A 13,917-nucleotide genomic window follows, 5' to 3' on the forward strand; every position below is an offset into this window, starting at 1 on the left:
GGGGCTGGAGAGGGTTAGTTCCCGGTCCGCCCGAGCGCACGTAACACGGGGCGGAGCCCGAAGGCGCGTGACAAGGGGGCGGGGCCCCAGGGACGCCCTGGGGATCCCGGACCGCCCAGCGCTGTGGTCTGTCCGGCTCTCAAACCCCGAACCTCCGAGGAAGGGCGACCGGAGACGAGCCTTCATCCCGGAGGGCAGACAGTCGCTGAGAGCCGCAGGGAACCGTGCGGACGAAGGCTGGACTTGCCCGAGCGCCTCCTCGCGCTTCCTGTTCGGTCATGGCGAGACTCTGGCTCTGCGCGGGGGGCGCGGGCTGCTTGCTTGTTTTTCTGGTTTTGCATTCGCGTCTTTCTGGCTCTCCGGTGAGTTGGAGAGCGAGGAGGTGGCTGTCTGGGGTGTGGACAGCACTTCTGCGAGGCGGCGCTTCCCTCTGCACTGGAGGCGGTGGGCGCACGACCTCGTCTCCAGCGGGGGTGAGCGGGGTGGGGGCTGTCTCTTTGGTTAAAATGTTTGTACACGCGCGGGAGGACGGAGACGTGGAGGTGGACAAGGGTATAGGGTGGATAAGTGGTGATGGAAAACAAAATATAAGTAAATTATAAAAAATAAATTTTGGGAAAAAATGTTTGTACAGAGGGTCCCCGGCGTGTGGTTTTTCCGCGCTGGGATGGTGCAAAAGCGATACCATGCAGTAGACACTACTTGGCACGGGATAGCGCTGTGCGACTCTGCACGGTACCCTGTGTTGTCAGCGTTTGGGGCTCTTGTGTGGTCGGGTCCCTTCAAGTTTATAAACACACATCAGTGTCTTCTGCCGAGAACACGACGAAGGCTTCGTGAGGTAAGACTCGAGATTCATGGCCTAACTGTAGGCTAACAGAAGTGTGCTGAGCACGTGTAAGGGAGGCTAGGCCGTGATGTTCCGTAGGTTTTGAGCAGTAATGCATTTTGGACTTGTACAGTATTTTTAAACGGTGACGGGCTTACCGGGTTTTCCGGCTACCACAACATCCTCAAATAATTTGCAGATTTGTATTTTGGTCATCTTGGTGTTTAAACAAATTAGCCCATTTCTTCCCAATCATTCTGACCTCTGTGTCAGGTGTCAAGGCATGCTTAAAAATAAGCCTTTTTTTCCTCTTCTTTTTTTTTTTTTTTCTACCTACAGTATAAACTGAATCCCGATATTCTGTCTTTATTTAAGGTTTTAAGGGAGTTTGTGTTTCCAATTTCCTGGAGAACTGAGGACGTTCTGTATAGGCTGGACGTGGGGTGGCCCAAGCACTCGGAGTACTTCACTGGAGCAACGTTTTGTGTTGCGGTGGACTCCCTGAACGGACTGGTTTACGTGGCCCAAGTGAGTGAGTCGGGTTTTCTTTAAACACTTGAACACAAAGGAAGCATCAGCCTGTTGTGTTGTACTGCACTAAGTAGCCGTATGTTTTTACATCATGCCAATTATGGAATTTGTTTTTCAAATTGCTTTCAAATGAATATGTGACTTTGCGTTTGATACCTATTAATTATTGTTAGGTTTTAAAGCTGAGTTTTTAAGCGCTCCTAAATTACTCCCTTAACCTTTAAGTTGTGCTTCTCGCTGGCAAAGTAAAGATTACTTTCTTAAAACTGATCCTATATAAGCCATTACCTTTGTGTATCTTCAGAGAGGGGATGACATCCAAAAGGTCTTAGTGTTCACAGAGGACGGGTATTTCCTGCGCGCTTGGAACCACACCGTGGACACACCCCACGGCATGTTTGCAGCCAGCACTCCGCAGGAGCCGGCGGTCTGGATCACGGACGTGGGAAGCGGTATGTGTACCAGCGCTCCAGGAGCGAGTACGGTAGCTTGCGAGAAAGTCCGTCTTTGCCCGTGTTCTTGCTTGTACGTTTTAAAACCAGGGTTGCCAAATCTAATTTGTTTAATGATTCATGAAATCACTTATTTTTAAAAATATCTTGTACTTCTGTAAAATTAAGACGTTTAAGAGGAAGGCATCATTTTTATGATCTTTAACTTGACAAGAGCTTTTTCTTTTTCTTAAAGCTTATTTTTCAGTTTTTCAATGACAGTTTATTTTCAGTGTTATTCTGTGTTGATTTCAGTTGTACAGCACGCCGATTAGACAGTCGTGTACGTTGCACGGTGTTTACCCCGGTATTTCCAGCACCCACCGGGCACCACACGTAGTTATCACAGTATTTTCGACTGTGCTCCCTGTGCTGTGCTTCACACCGGGTGACTGTTCTATGACTGCCAGTCTCTGCTTCAGTCCCTCCGCCCCTTTCACCCAGGCCCCACCCTCCCATCCAGTCTCTGTGTTTAGGGGTCTCTCTCAGTTTTGTTTGTTCCTCTATTTCGTTCATTAGCTCCCACGTATAAGTGAAATCATATGGTACTTGCTTTTCATATCTTCTAGGTCCATCCATGTTATCACAAATGGCAGAATTTCTTTTTTTGTTTTTTTTAAAGACTTTATTTATTTTTAGAGAGAGGGAAAGGGAAGAAGAAAGAGAGGGAGAGAAACATCAGTGTGTGGTTGCCTCTCACATGCCCCCGACTGGGAATTGAACCAGTGACCCTTTGGTTCGCAGGCGGGCACTCAATCCACTGAGCCACACCAGACAGGGCTCATTCTTCTTATGGCCGAGTAATACTCCATTGTACATGTGAACCACAGCTTTCTTATCCACTGGTCTCTGGTGGGCATGTGGTGTGTGGGAGAGGGACTCAGCACAGAACCCCAGTGACTGTTCCTTCAACTCTCTTCCCAGAGCCGTGTGACCCAGCCTCTCCTCACACAGGCCAGGTCTGCTCCTTTTCTTTCTGACCCAGTCTGCTCATGTAACTCTTTTCATTGGTTCCCAGGAGTCAGAACCACACGTGATCTCTTCGTTCTTTCCTTTATAGCCGCTTTTTCCACACACAGATCTGAAGACAGTTTTTGTATTCCTTCCCGTCTTTGAAAGGAGTAAATTCCTTTTAATAAAAACATGGCTGCCAATATTTAAAAAAAAAAAATTATTTACTGGTACTCTATGTCTTTTGCTAATTCTTTAGCAACTTTGGACTTTGCTTTCTTAAACAATGTTTTGTTCTCTTGCTATTGCTACAGGCTTTAGCTCAAGCCTCCAAATCAAATAGAGTGATAAACTCCATTTTCAAGACAGAATTGTAATGTAAGCTAGTTCAGTTATTTCCAGCAAGCTCAGTGTGCGTCGGTTGTCTTTGGAAGTACCACCAGTTAGTGTGCCTTCGAGTGGATATCTGTTAGCTGTTTTATGGCTTTTTCTCTATTAATATTTGATATTTTTGCTTGGAAGGTAAGTGTAACTCAGATAAATTTTAATGTAAGTGAGAAGATGAATACAAGTCATTTGAAGATTTAGTCCCTTCTTAAGGAAGAAAAGTTAATGCGTTGAATTTTGAATTTGTTTCCACTAGGAGAAAATGTAGTTTAAAACATCTGTATTGTAGAGAACTGTTTTGTTGACCTACTGAAATTTGACATCTGCACACGAATGAGTGAAGTAACAGTTTTCAAACATAACTGACTGTTTTCCGATTCCATCCTGACTTCCTTCTGTAAGTACCGCTTCCGCAAGGTCACGAGACTAAACTGGAAGATGATGCGCTAACAGTTTAACTTGAGCTGTCCGAGTGAAGAATCCGTTTTTTAAGTTTTATACGTTTGGATTTAGAATCTATTTATCTTGGAGTGCCTGAGATTTTACTTCATGAGTAGGTTTGTCTGTAACTGCCGAGGAAGCTCAGTTGCTCGTCAGATGAAACACGGGAGTGTCTGAGCCTATGAACTTTTTATGAGCGTTTCCTCTGTCAGAATTTTGCTCTCAGCTTACAGTTGGCCCTTGAACAACATGGATGTGGACTGGGTGGGTCCACTTCTGTGTGGATTTTTTCCCATAAATACTATAAATTATTTCCTTTCATGATTTTCTTAGTAACATTTTCCTTTCTTTAGCTTACCTCATTGTGAGAAGACCATATAACACACACAAACCACGTGGTAATTGTCCGTGTCATCGACGAGCTCCTGTCAGCAGTAGGCTATCAGCAGTTACGTTTGGGGGTGTTAAAAGTTTTCTGTGATTTCCGACTGTGCAGGGTTGGGCCTCTGACACACCTTCCCCACCCTGTTGTTCAACTGCACTTGGAAACCGCAAACGTTGGTACAGTAGCCACATTTGTGACACGTTCATGTCTGTCTTTATATAAAGGATCCTTTGGCCACACTGTTAAGAAATACAATTCCTTCGGGGATCTCGTTCAAGTCTTGGGGACCCCAGGCCAGAGAGGCGCTGGTCTGAATCCCCTGCAGTTCGATAACCCCGCGGAACTGTACGTGGAAGACACCGGGGACATCTACGTTGTGGACGGAGACGGAGGGTTGAATAACAGATTGGTCAAATTGTCCCAAGGTACGTGGCTTAATTTTAAATGGTGTTATGTAGGAACGTCATGTAAAAAGTTAGGTTTAATTTGTTTAATACTTGATACAAAGTTATAACTCTTGTATACAAATCTGTGTAAAGGGCTCAAGTGTGTTACTAGGAAAAAAGCGGAACAGGAGTGTGGAACGGCCGATGATAGATTTGCTTATTCTTCACCCAAAGCAGTGTTTCCTTTGAAATGCACAGGAGGCAGTGAGAATTGTGCATTCAGGGGATGACCGGTCACCCTACCCAGCTCAGGGTCTGTGGTCAGCACCCAGCCCCAGGGCTGAGTGGCCGTGCAGGCTGACGGACCAGCAGGTGTTTTACTGAGTCCCCTGCCCCAAGTCCTCTGGTCTGTTACTGAGGAGATGGTTAAATGCTACTCCGTGGTGTTGATTGTTAGTAAGATCAATAAAATGGTAAAATGAGAAGAGGAGGAAGTACCGTTGTCTGCAGAAGCACGACCAGAGCTGGAGGAGGGAACAGTTCTAGCGCTGAACGGGTTCTGATGGGTGGAGAGCAGCTGGGCGGGGCATCCCTGAGCCTGGGCCACACCAGGGCTGCCAGGGTGGCAGCAGGGCATCCTTAGGAAAGGTGCTGGGGGCGCGCTTTTTGACTAGTAGAAGGTGAGATCTGGGATGTCCTTGGGAACTTATGCTGGGAAAATGTCCCAGGGCCAAGAAACCAAAGATGGAGGCTGACAGCCCAGCATTAATGACATCTGAGGCCCATCCCCAGCAGGTGGCAAGGTGGTGCAGGCGTCCTCTGGGCTGCCAGAGCACCATAGGGAGCAAGGCAGGGTGGGTACGGTGCGGAGGGAAAGGCCCCGTGTGCACCAGGGCGGGGGCCCACCTGGTCCAGGAGCTACCTGCCCACAGGTGTGGGGGGTCGGGGGGAGGCCCAGCAGGCTGAGCCGAGTGCTGGGCGCCAGTCCGGTAGGGGTCCGGCTCAGGTCACATCAGGGCACAGTCTCTCCTCCACGGCGCATCTAAGGGTTTGAAGCTGAAATTTGCCTATAATAAGTGTGTACGGTCTTTTAGTAGGAAAGGGGTGTTATAGAAGCCGTTTTTACAAGATACGATACTCTTATCAGGATGTATTTGCAGTGAGCCCTGTCACAAGGAGGCCGTGTGGTTAATTTATCACCTAGTAACTGAAATTGGTTAGGGACCATTAAAGGAAGAAGAGGTGGGGATAAAGTAAGAGTCAAAAGTTTCCATGAAAGAAAGAGGGAAGTGAATTGAGACGGATTGAATGCAGGCACATCGTCACCTTGTGGCTCTCACAACAAAGGGTACAACTGGGCGGCTTCATGGAAAGGGACTCACCCGCGGTGGCTTTGGCATCCAGAAGTCTGACTTTTGTGGGGCAGGTCGTGTGCCCCTAAAGGCACCAGGGGAGAACCTTCCAGCCTCTTCCAGCCTCTTCCAGCCTCGGGAGGCTGCCACGCCCCAGTCCCTGCCTCTGTCCTCACACGGCTCCTCCTCTGTGTGTCCCCGTCTCAGGTCCCCCTTGTCCTCCTATAAGCACACTAGTCTTTGGCTCCAGGTCCACCCTAAATCTGGGGTCACCTCGTCTCAAATCTACACCTTCACAACCCTTGTTGAGACCCCGTTTGTAGTAGGTGGCAATCACAGGCACCGGGGGCTGGGACTCGGACTTGCCTTTTCAGGGGCCACAGTTTAGCCCACAGCAGAGTGATAGCTGAGCCAGCCTGTGGAGACACCATGTGACTGGCTCAGGGCAGGGGAAGGGCAACACCAAGGAACAGGTTACCTGGCCAGGGAACCAGTTTAAGGAAGCAGTTGACATGAACCCTAAGCAGTGATTTTGAGTGGAGATAATCATTAAAGAAGTAAGTTCATTGCTCAGGACAGAAGGATTTTTTTGTAAAGCCCAAGTGTTAGGCAAATGGGCATATACACAGCAAGCAGGGAATGGGCTTTACTTGAAAAGTTTGCATCCTGTGACGTCAGCTATGACACGCAAGCGCCGAGGCCTTCTCTGTGCTGCCCCAACCACGTGTGCTCTCCACTTACAGATTTCATGATACTTTGGCTGCACGGAGAGAGGGGGACAGGGCCCGCTAAGTTCAACGTGCCGCACAGCGTCACCGTGGACTCGTCTGGCCGGGTAAGAGCGAGGCGTCCATGCGTCTCGACCTGTGTATGTGTGTGTGTGTGTCTAGGTGTGTGAATCTGGGCATGTGCACGCGGACCTCAGGGCACCTGTGCGTTTCTGGCCATCCTGGACGTGCAGGTGTGGGAGAGCATGTATGCATCTGGGTGTGGAACCCTCCCACGGGGCTGGATGCACCCATGGACTCCCTCATGAGCGTGGGAGGGCTGTGAGGCGGTGGCAGGTCAGCCGCCCTTCGGGTCTGGTCCCTTCCTCATAGCTCTCCGCAGCCCCCACCACGTGTCGCTGGAGACAGCCTCACTGTTGCACCTCTGGTTGCCTATATCAGGTGCAACAGTCCCTGAAATGCCATCAGAGTGTGCTTCCTCATTTTACGACAGTGGAGTCTTTACTAACCTGTGGCAGCCAATCGCAAACCTGAGTTAAACCTGTTGTCAGCCTACTGTCATGCTTGACGTGTTACTGGAGTCTCCCAGGCCTCCCCTTCGTGAGCTTCGGCATGTCAGACATCCCTCAGCAGAGAGCAGGCAGAGGCCCGACGCTCCTGCGGTGCCTGTTAACCCTGGCTCCCCCGGCCCGAGTACTGGGGCCCTGCGGCCTTTCTTTGTCCTCCTTCTGTGGCCTGGCCCGGGAACTGGCAGCCGGTGGTGCTCGGCAACAGGGAGTGCGTGTGAGTGGGAGAGCCGTTGCTCCAGACCCTCTGCCCAGCCAGTCGCGTCCCCCGGCTCGGAGGCGCAGCAGAGCGGGCAGGCGCCACAGGCTTGGGGCTCAGACCAGGGCCGTGAGTGGTCCCCCACTGGTTGTAGGCTCCCTCCCAGACATCTCGGCCTTTCCAAACTTGAATTTCCTGTCTAAAAATGGGGCTTTTAATAACCCTCTTATTTTGGGGACTGCTAAGAACTAAATGAGAGATCAGATGAGAAGTTAATGAGAGTAAAGTTGCCTCCGCCCTCCTCTCCCCTTCTTCCTCTTCTCATGGTGCAGAGGAGGTGTCCCCAGCAAACCCTTGCTTTGGCCCTCAGGTGTGGGTTGCTGACCGAGGAAACAAGAGAATCCAGGCCTTTGAGAAGGACACCGGGGCCTGGTTGGGAGCCTGGGACGACTGCTTCACGGAAGAGGGGCCTTCCTCCATCAGGCAAGCGCTTCCCGGCATTTTAAAGTGCTTGTTTCACTTGCTTTATGGGGGTTTCTCCGAAGCGCTAGCTCAGAGTCTAAGATATCTGTTGTCACTGGAGCGCAAGGGGAAGGGCGGGAGACGAGTACACAGAAAACCGAGCTCAGGTTTCCGGTGCCAGGCAGCTGCGCCCGCAGGGCTCTGTGCGGCCCAGGTGGGGGCTGCACCCTCTCTAGAAATGTCCCTGGAGACGCAGTTGGGAGGTTTTTCAGCGCAGAATGAAAACGGAGACCCTGGGCCGATGATGTCAGACCCAGCCGAACGCTGACTCTCTGTCACTGCTGTTTTTATTTGTGACCTAAGTTACCTTTGGCTGTGTCTGCCATCATGCATCTCTTGATCCCACCTGAAAGAATTTGATTAATTTAAAATCCTCTTGAAAGAACCCCCACACTCGTCCCCGCCTTCTCTCTGAGCCCGGCCGATGCTGGCGCTCGGCAGCCCTGCCCTGCCTGAGGTCCTCGCCCTTAAACCCCAACAACGCACAGCCCCCCGCCCCCCAGTCGCCACGTGTCCTTCGCCCTCTGCAGGGTTGTCATGGCCCCAGCGGTGGCTTGTCATCCCTTTACCTCTGTGTTGCATTGTTTCCTCTCCCACTGGAGCGCAGAGGAGGAGAGACCTGGGTGCCGTGCTCACTGCCGTGTTCTTGGCACCTGGTGTAGGGCAGGCGCGCTGGGGACTCAGCCTCTATAGGCCAAATGAGTGAGTCAGTAGTACCGTGAGGGCTCTCTGCTCGCTCTTTGTTGCTGTGTGTGTGTGTGTGTGTGTTAACCACCAACCCAGCATGTTACAAATCTAGACGATGTGCTACAGTTTATCCACCAGAATGGCCAATAAACTAATCTGGGGGGGAGCCTTCAGCAAGCTGGTGCCTGCTGCCTTTGAGCACTGTGGGGATAGCAGTGTTGCGGGAGCAAACACGTATGTGACCTGCACACACACTGATCGTGTGCGACGCCCCCTCCCCCGTAGGTTCACCCCCGACGGGCAGCTCGCTGTGGTGGCCCAGCTGAACCTCAGCCGGCTGCTGTTCCTGGCTGCGCCCCCCGTGGGTGGCATCGGCTCCTGCTTGGTGAGACACTCCATCCAGCTGGCAGATGAGGTCTCACCTCACCTCTTAGACGTCGGTGGGCGGACCGGAGCCATCTACGTCGCAGAAATCGGAGCAAAACAAGTACAGAAATACGTCCCTTGGAAAAGCTAGTTCCCATCCTTCCGTTTCTGACGCTGGTTTGCCTGGAGATCTTTCAGGTGAAAGTTCAAATTCTCAAATTCACCATTTAAGTGCCTAAAAACAATGTTCAAGTGCAAGAATTCAGAATTCATTTCTTCATTTTTACCTGATCTGGTGTCAGAAAATTGGTTTCTATGTCATTAATAGTTGCATGTTGCATTGCCATTTTTGTGACAATTTTACGTGTAAATGCGCAAGGATGTTTTAATGAAAGAAATGTAACTCTCAAAAACGGGAGTCAAAAGAGGCAGTAAGTAACTAGGCAGTAACCTAGTTACTTGTCTCGGTAGACTATTCCTGTGGCAGGGAGAAACAGGAATAAAAGTGGTTTGGGGGGCACTACTGAATTTCTTGCGAAGAACCACAAACCTCCAGGTGGCCCAGGTTACCTCTGATGAACCGCGTGAGAGGCGGGGTCAGGCGGGCTCTGGGCGTGCGGTGCTCACAGGACGCCAGCCCTGAAGGCTCAGAAGCGAAGAGGCCGGGTTCGTCCGGGTCCCTTTGACCAGCTCACGGACCACACAGTGACCGCCCTTCACCTGTGCGGTGGGACTCCGGGAGGAGGAGCCTGCCCCTGACAGACAGGACCCCCTTGGAGCACCACCTTGAAAAGCCGGGGAGGAGAGGGACAAGCGACCAAACGTTGTGGACTTGCCGTGAGCCTGGGGGCTGCCTTTGAAAAGAGCCCGCTCCGGCCCTTCCGCTGTAAGTCAGGGAGGCGTTTTACAGGAGGGGCCTCTCCTGGGGCCTCTGCTCCTTTGAGCGAGAACTCGGTGCGTCCCCACAGTCTGTCTACCTCAAAGGGGCTCAGGACGGTTGCCACGTGCACGCCAAACTCGGCGCCAGCGAAGTGCGTCGTTTCCTGCGCGTCTGCGCTCGTCGTCACCACTGGGGTCGGACGTCGGCGCGCTCGAGTGGAGCCTGTTTTCTCCGTTTGTTAGCGCCTTCCAGCCGCGGCGAGACCCTTGACGTGTTGCCACCTTGCGGATTGCCCTTCCCTCGCTCCGTCCAGCCTTCCTCCTTCCTTCCGGACTCGCGCTCTTCCGGTCTGCACGCGGCCGGGAAGGTGAGTCTCCCAATGGGAAACCTTGTCCTGGCTTCGGAGGCCACGGCGACTGTGTCTGTGCCCCAGATCGGGCTGCGTGGTCCCCAAATGAGTAGCCCGGTCTGCTGCTCGGACGGGAGCGCCGTCCTGCCCGCCCGCAGGAACGCTTTGTTCAGATGTGAAAATGCTTTGCCTTACTGATTTGTTTTGGAAACTTTTTATAAATTCTAATTTTTAAATGTCACTATGCAATGAATGGGCTTACCATTTTTCTAAAAATGTTCTAAATTTCTCAATTTTATTTACCAATAGTAGTAAGTTCTTGTAAATATAACTCACATTTAAAAATTTAAACGCTTTGGGGGGGTGGGGCCGTGCAGGCGCGCTCGTGCACTTAAGTCGGTACCAGCGCCAGGGACTCCGACAGCATCTTACTGGGAAAGGTGCGTGTGAACTCGCCCTTCACCTCGTCCGGTCGGGTTTGCCTGGACTTCCCGTTTCGTTCAGACGTGTCCTCGTGATCGGTACAGGGTTTAGCCAATGCAATTAACTGACTTAGATGAAAGAAGGTAATTTGAGCTGTGATTTTTGTTGCTGCTGTTTCTGAGCCAGGACAAGTGCAAATGTCTCTTTGAAAGACGCAGGTGAACTGATACTGTCATTTCAAAAATGTTTCATTCAATCTTACTGTTTTACACCATATTCTTCGATAATGTTGAAAATATTCTCTTTATCTTGCTAAAAACATTTGATCAGGATTCTAGTAATGTTTCTCAATGTTTTTCCTTTGGAATAATTGTTTAAATGAATGAGAAATGTATTTTCTATTAAAATAAACAAAAGAATTTTTGAAGGAAAAGGCAGTATCACCTGGCTGTCCCATTAGATTTTATTGTTAGAAAAGCATTTTGTAAGGCCTTATTTCGTTGAAGAAATCCAACAAGCACGAACCCACAGGTTGACGCGGAGTTTTCTGCCAATACCATGCTGTTCTGGTGGCCGGGCTCTGCGGCATCTCTTCACTCCGGGCCTGTGGTGCCTCCAGCTTCCTTCTCGTCTCAGGGTTGCTGTGGCTCTTCAGGGTTGGTTGCGGTACCATACAACCCTAACGGTTTTTTGTTCCATTTAAGAAACGCCATTGGGATTCGGATGAAGATTGCATTAAATTTTGCATATTGCTTTGGTTAATGTGGCCGATTTAGCTATGTTGATTCTTCCAGCCCATGAACATGGACTGTTTTTCCATTTCATTGTGTCTTTTTCTATCTGTTGTAATTAATGCTTCGTAGTTTTCAGTATATAGGTCCTTCACAACCTTTATTATGTTTATTCCTAGGTTATTGTTTTTTAAGAAATTTGTTGAGATGTGAAAATGCTTTGCCTTACTGATTTGTTTTGGAAACTTTTTTTTATAAATTCTAGTTTTAAAATGTCACTATGCAATGAATGGGCTTACCATTTTTCTAAAAATGTTTTTAAATTTCTCAATTTTATTCACCCATAGTAGTAAGTTCTTGTAAATATAACTCACATTTAAAAATTTATTTGGAGACCTCAAAAATCAGTGTGAAAGAATCCTGAGACCTAAACGTCTGAGAACACTGGCGTACAGACTAGTCTTCTGTGTACGAAAAAGAAAAAATTATGTCTTTGTACTAGCTTATGTATGCACGCAGTCAGAAAGGATAAATAACCCAGCACCAATGGTTAGGCAAAGAAGGTAGGAGTCTATCCTTTTTATCTTTACTTTCGAGCTATGGCAAACTATTCAGAAAATTAAGTGTAAAAAAAAAAAACAGCTGGGGGCCATGGGGGCAGTGTGAGCGCAGGCGGGAGTGACTGGGACGGAGCAGGACGGCATGCGCAGTGTCCTCCCTGTGCCCAGTGCCCAGTTCGGGCCCAGTGCGTGTGGTAGAGGGGGCTCCTCTACAGAAACGCAATGAGGACCCAGGGACCCTCGCCCACACGCAGACCTGGGTGAGGGCAACGCACACCGTCAGTTTTCTAACAGTCACCCTAGAAGTGTGACGACACGTGCCACCTGTGTGCCCCAGTGGACGTGAGGTTCTGGTGCTCCTAAGGAAAGGGTGCGGCTTCACCCCAGCCAGCCACCAGCACCGGCCCGCGGGTTGCTGGGAGGGTTCTGATGTGACAGCACGTCCCCTGGCGCCTGAGGGATGCTCCAAAAATGGCATTCTGTCCACAGTGCAGCAGGAGAAGCTGAGAGTGTTGCTATGTTACAGAACGGATGGGGGGGTGGGAGGGGCAAATGATGCACTATCACGGAAAGGACCCCCCCTTTCTCTCTGGGGGTCCCCCCCCTCCCCGACCTACTAGGTTCACCTTGCCCACCGCCAGAGGAAAGACTTCTCTCAATGCCAGAGACTGGTGAAAAGGAAAGGAATTATTTAAAAGTTATACAGACTCAGAGTAATGATTAAATGTCTTCATTAAAATACTAAAGTCCTTTAGAATACCCACAGATACACAGTTCTTCCCTCTCCCTCTGCCCAGTCCAGGGTGCCATATCTCAGGAAAAGAAGTAGAAGTCTGTGATTCAGACTCCGGGCACCATCAGCTGAGTCACCACCATGGGGTCCCCACTCTGCCAAAGCAGCGTGGGCCTCTCCCCCTTCTCTGGATGGCTGCCGCGCCTGGGTTTAAATCCCAGCGCCAGTCTTTCTCTGCAGCCCCATTTCTGACTCCTCCTACAATCAGTCACACCTGCCAGCATTCCCGTATTCTTCCAGCTTTACTGGGCTGCCATAGTAAGTCCGGGCAGCTGTGGCCCCATGGCGTGGAGCCAATCTTCTCCAAGCTCTCACGCAGGCCCTGTAACCAGGGGGAGTTGCTTCCCAGTTACATTCTCCGAGGAAGTCACTCCCATCCCCCTGGCTCAAAGCAAGGCCCCAGCTATTTAACATATCCATGAAACCAGTTAAAGGTTATAGGTATGTTAAATGACCGTGCCAGAGGTCAGCTGCAAAGCTGTTGCTGTACAAAGCAGCTCTCAGTGGCCCTGCTCCATGCGTCCCATCCCCCAGCTCAGGCTTGTGGGGGTGAGGACATCCTGTATATATTTTTCTAGTATTTTCTGGACACCCCGAGTTCTGGACCCCATTACAAATCCCTATTTGGGGCCCCCCTCTTGGCTACACCCTGTTACAACTACACAATAATTTTTTTAAAAATGGACTGGTGGTTTGCCTGAGGTGTGTGGGGGGGAGGTGGAGAAATGGTGAAGTTGTTTGTTTTTAGTGTCTCAATAAATTGAATTAAAGACAAATAACACATGCCTTAAGGTTAACACCATTTAATGTGCTGTCATTTTCACCTATACACACACACTTTGCATATGCGAGGAAAATAGGTTCTGCGGGCACAACAGGACCCAAGAGACAGGGAAGCAGTTGGACAGATGGACCGAGAGGGACAGGACTGCGCCCCTGCCTGTGGTGTGTGAGCTCGGGGAGGAGAAGGAAGACGACCCCGGACCACAGCCGATGCAGGAGATCATCTTGGGACACCCCGTCTCTACGGGCCCTGGTGTGGCCGGTCCTGTGGACAAAGGTCTGGACCGCAGCCACCAGCCTCTCTCTTCTCTCTACATCCGAGCCCCAGAAGTTAATTAAAAGAACAGCTACAACACAGTCAGACCGACGTGTACAAAGTCCAGGGCCAGTTTCTCCCAGGTACAGCATTTAAAGCGCACAAGGAGAGAAAACGCTCACTCTGCCTGAAGGAGCTCCCTCCAGCTCTCCTAGGTGCCCGATTTAGGATTCCCTACGTGAAGCAATCAGCAGGGCTGGCACCTACTGAACACAGGGACAGGGGAACAGCACCTGGCCTGTCTCTGTACCCACCTGTGTT

General features: G+C 50.3%; 1 protein-coding gene across 2 annotated transcripts; it reads left to right on the plus strand.

Annotated features, from left to right (window-relative positions):
• The first annotated feature begins 31 nt into the window (after positions 1 to 31).
• NHLRC3 (NHL repeat containing 3) lies at positions 32 to 13,536 on the plus strand. 2 transcript variants are annotated; one of them, XM_045200712.3, is made up of 7 exons: positions 32 to 362; positions 1,205 to 1,357; positions 1,665 to 1,812; positions 4,240 to 4,440; positions 6,497 to 6,588; positions 7,579 to 7,729; positions 8,741 to 8,928. In XM_045200712.3, the coding sequence occupies exons 1-7, from the start codon at positions 279 to 281 to the stop codon at positions 8,779 to 8,781; spliced, it is 870 nt and encodes a 289-aa protein (XP_045056647.2). In that variant the 5' UTR covers positions 32 to 278; the 3' UTR covers positions 8,782 to 8,928. The 2 variants fall into 2 exon arrangements, with proteins under 2 accessions (XP_045056647.2, XP_045056644.2); XM_045200709.3 differs by having other exon boundaries at positions 37 to 362; positions 7,617 to 7,729; positions 8,741 to 13,536.
• The last annotated feature ends 381 nt before the right edge of the window (positions 13,537 to 13,917 follow it).

This window comes from Desmodus rotundus, chromosome 13, assembly GCF_022682495.2.
Source record: "Desmodus rotundus isolate HL8 chromosome 13, HLdesRot8A.1, whole genome shotgun sequence".
NCBI classification, from domain to species: domain Eukaryota; kingdom Metazoa; phylum Chordata; class Mammalia; order Chiroptera; family Phyllostomidae; genus Desmodus; species Desmodus rotundus.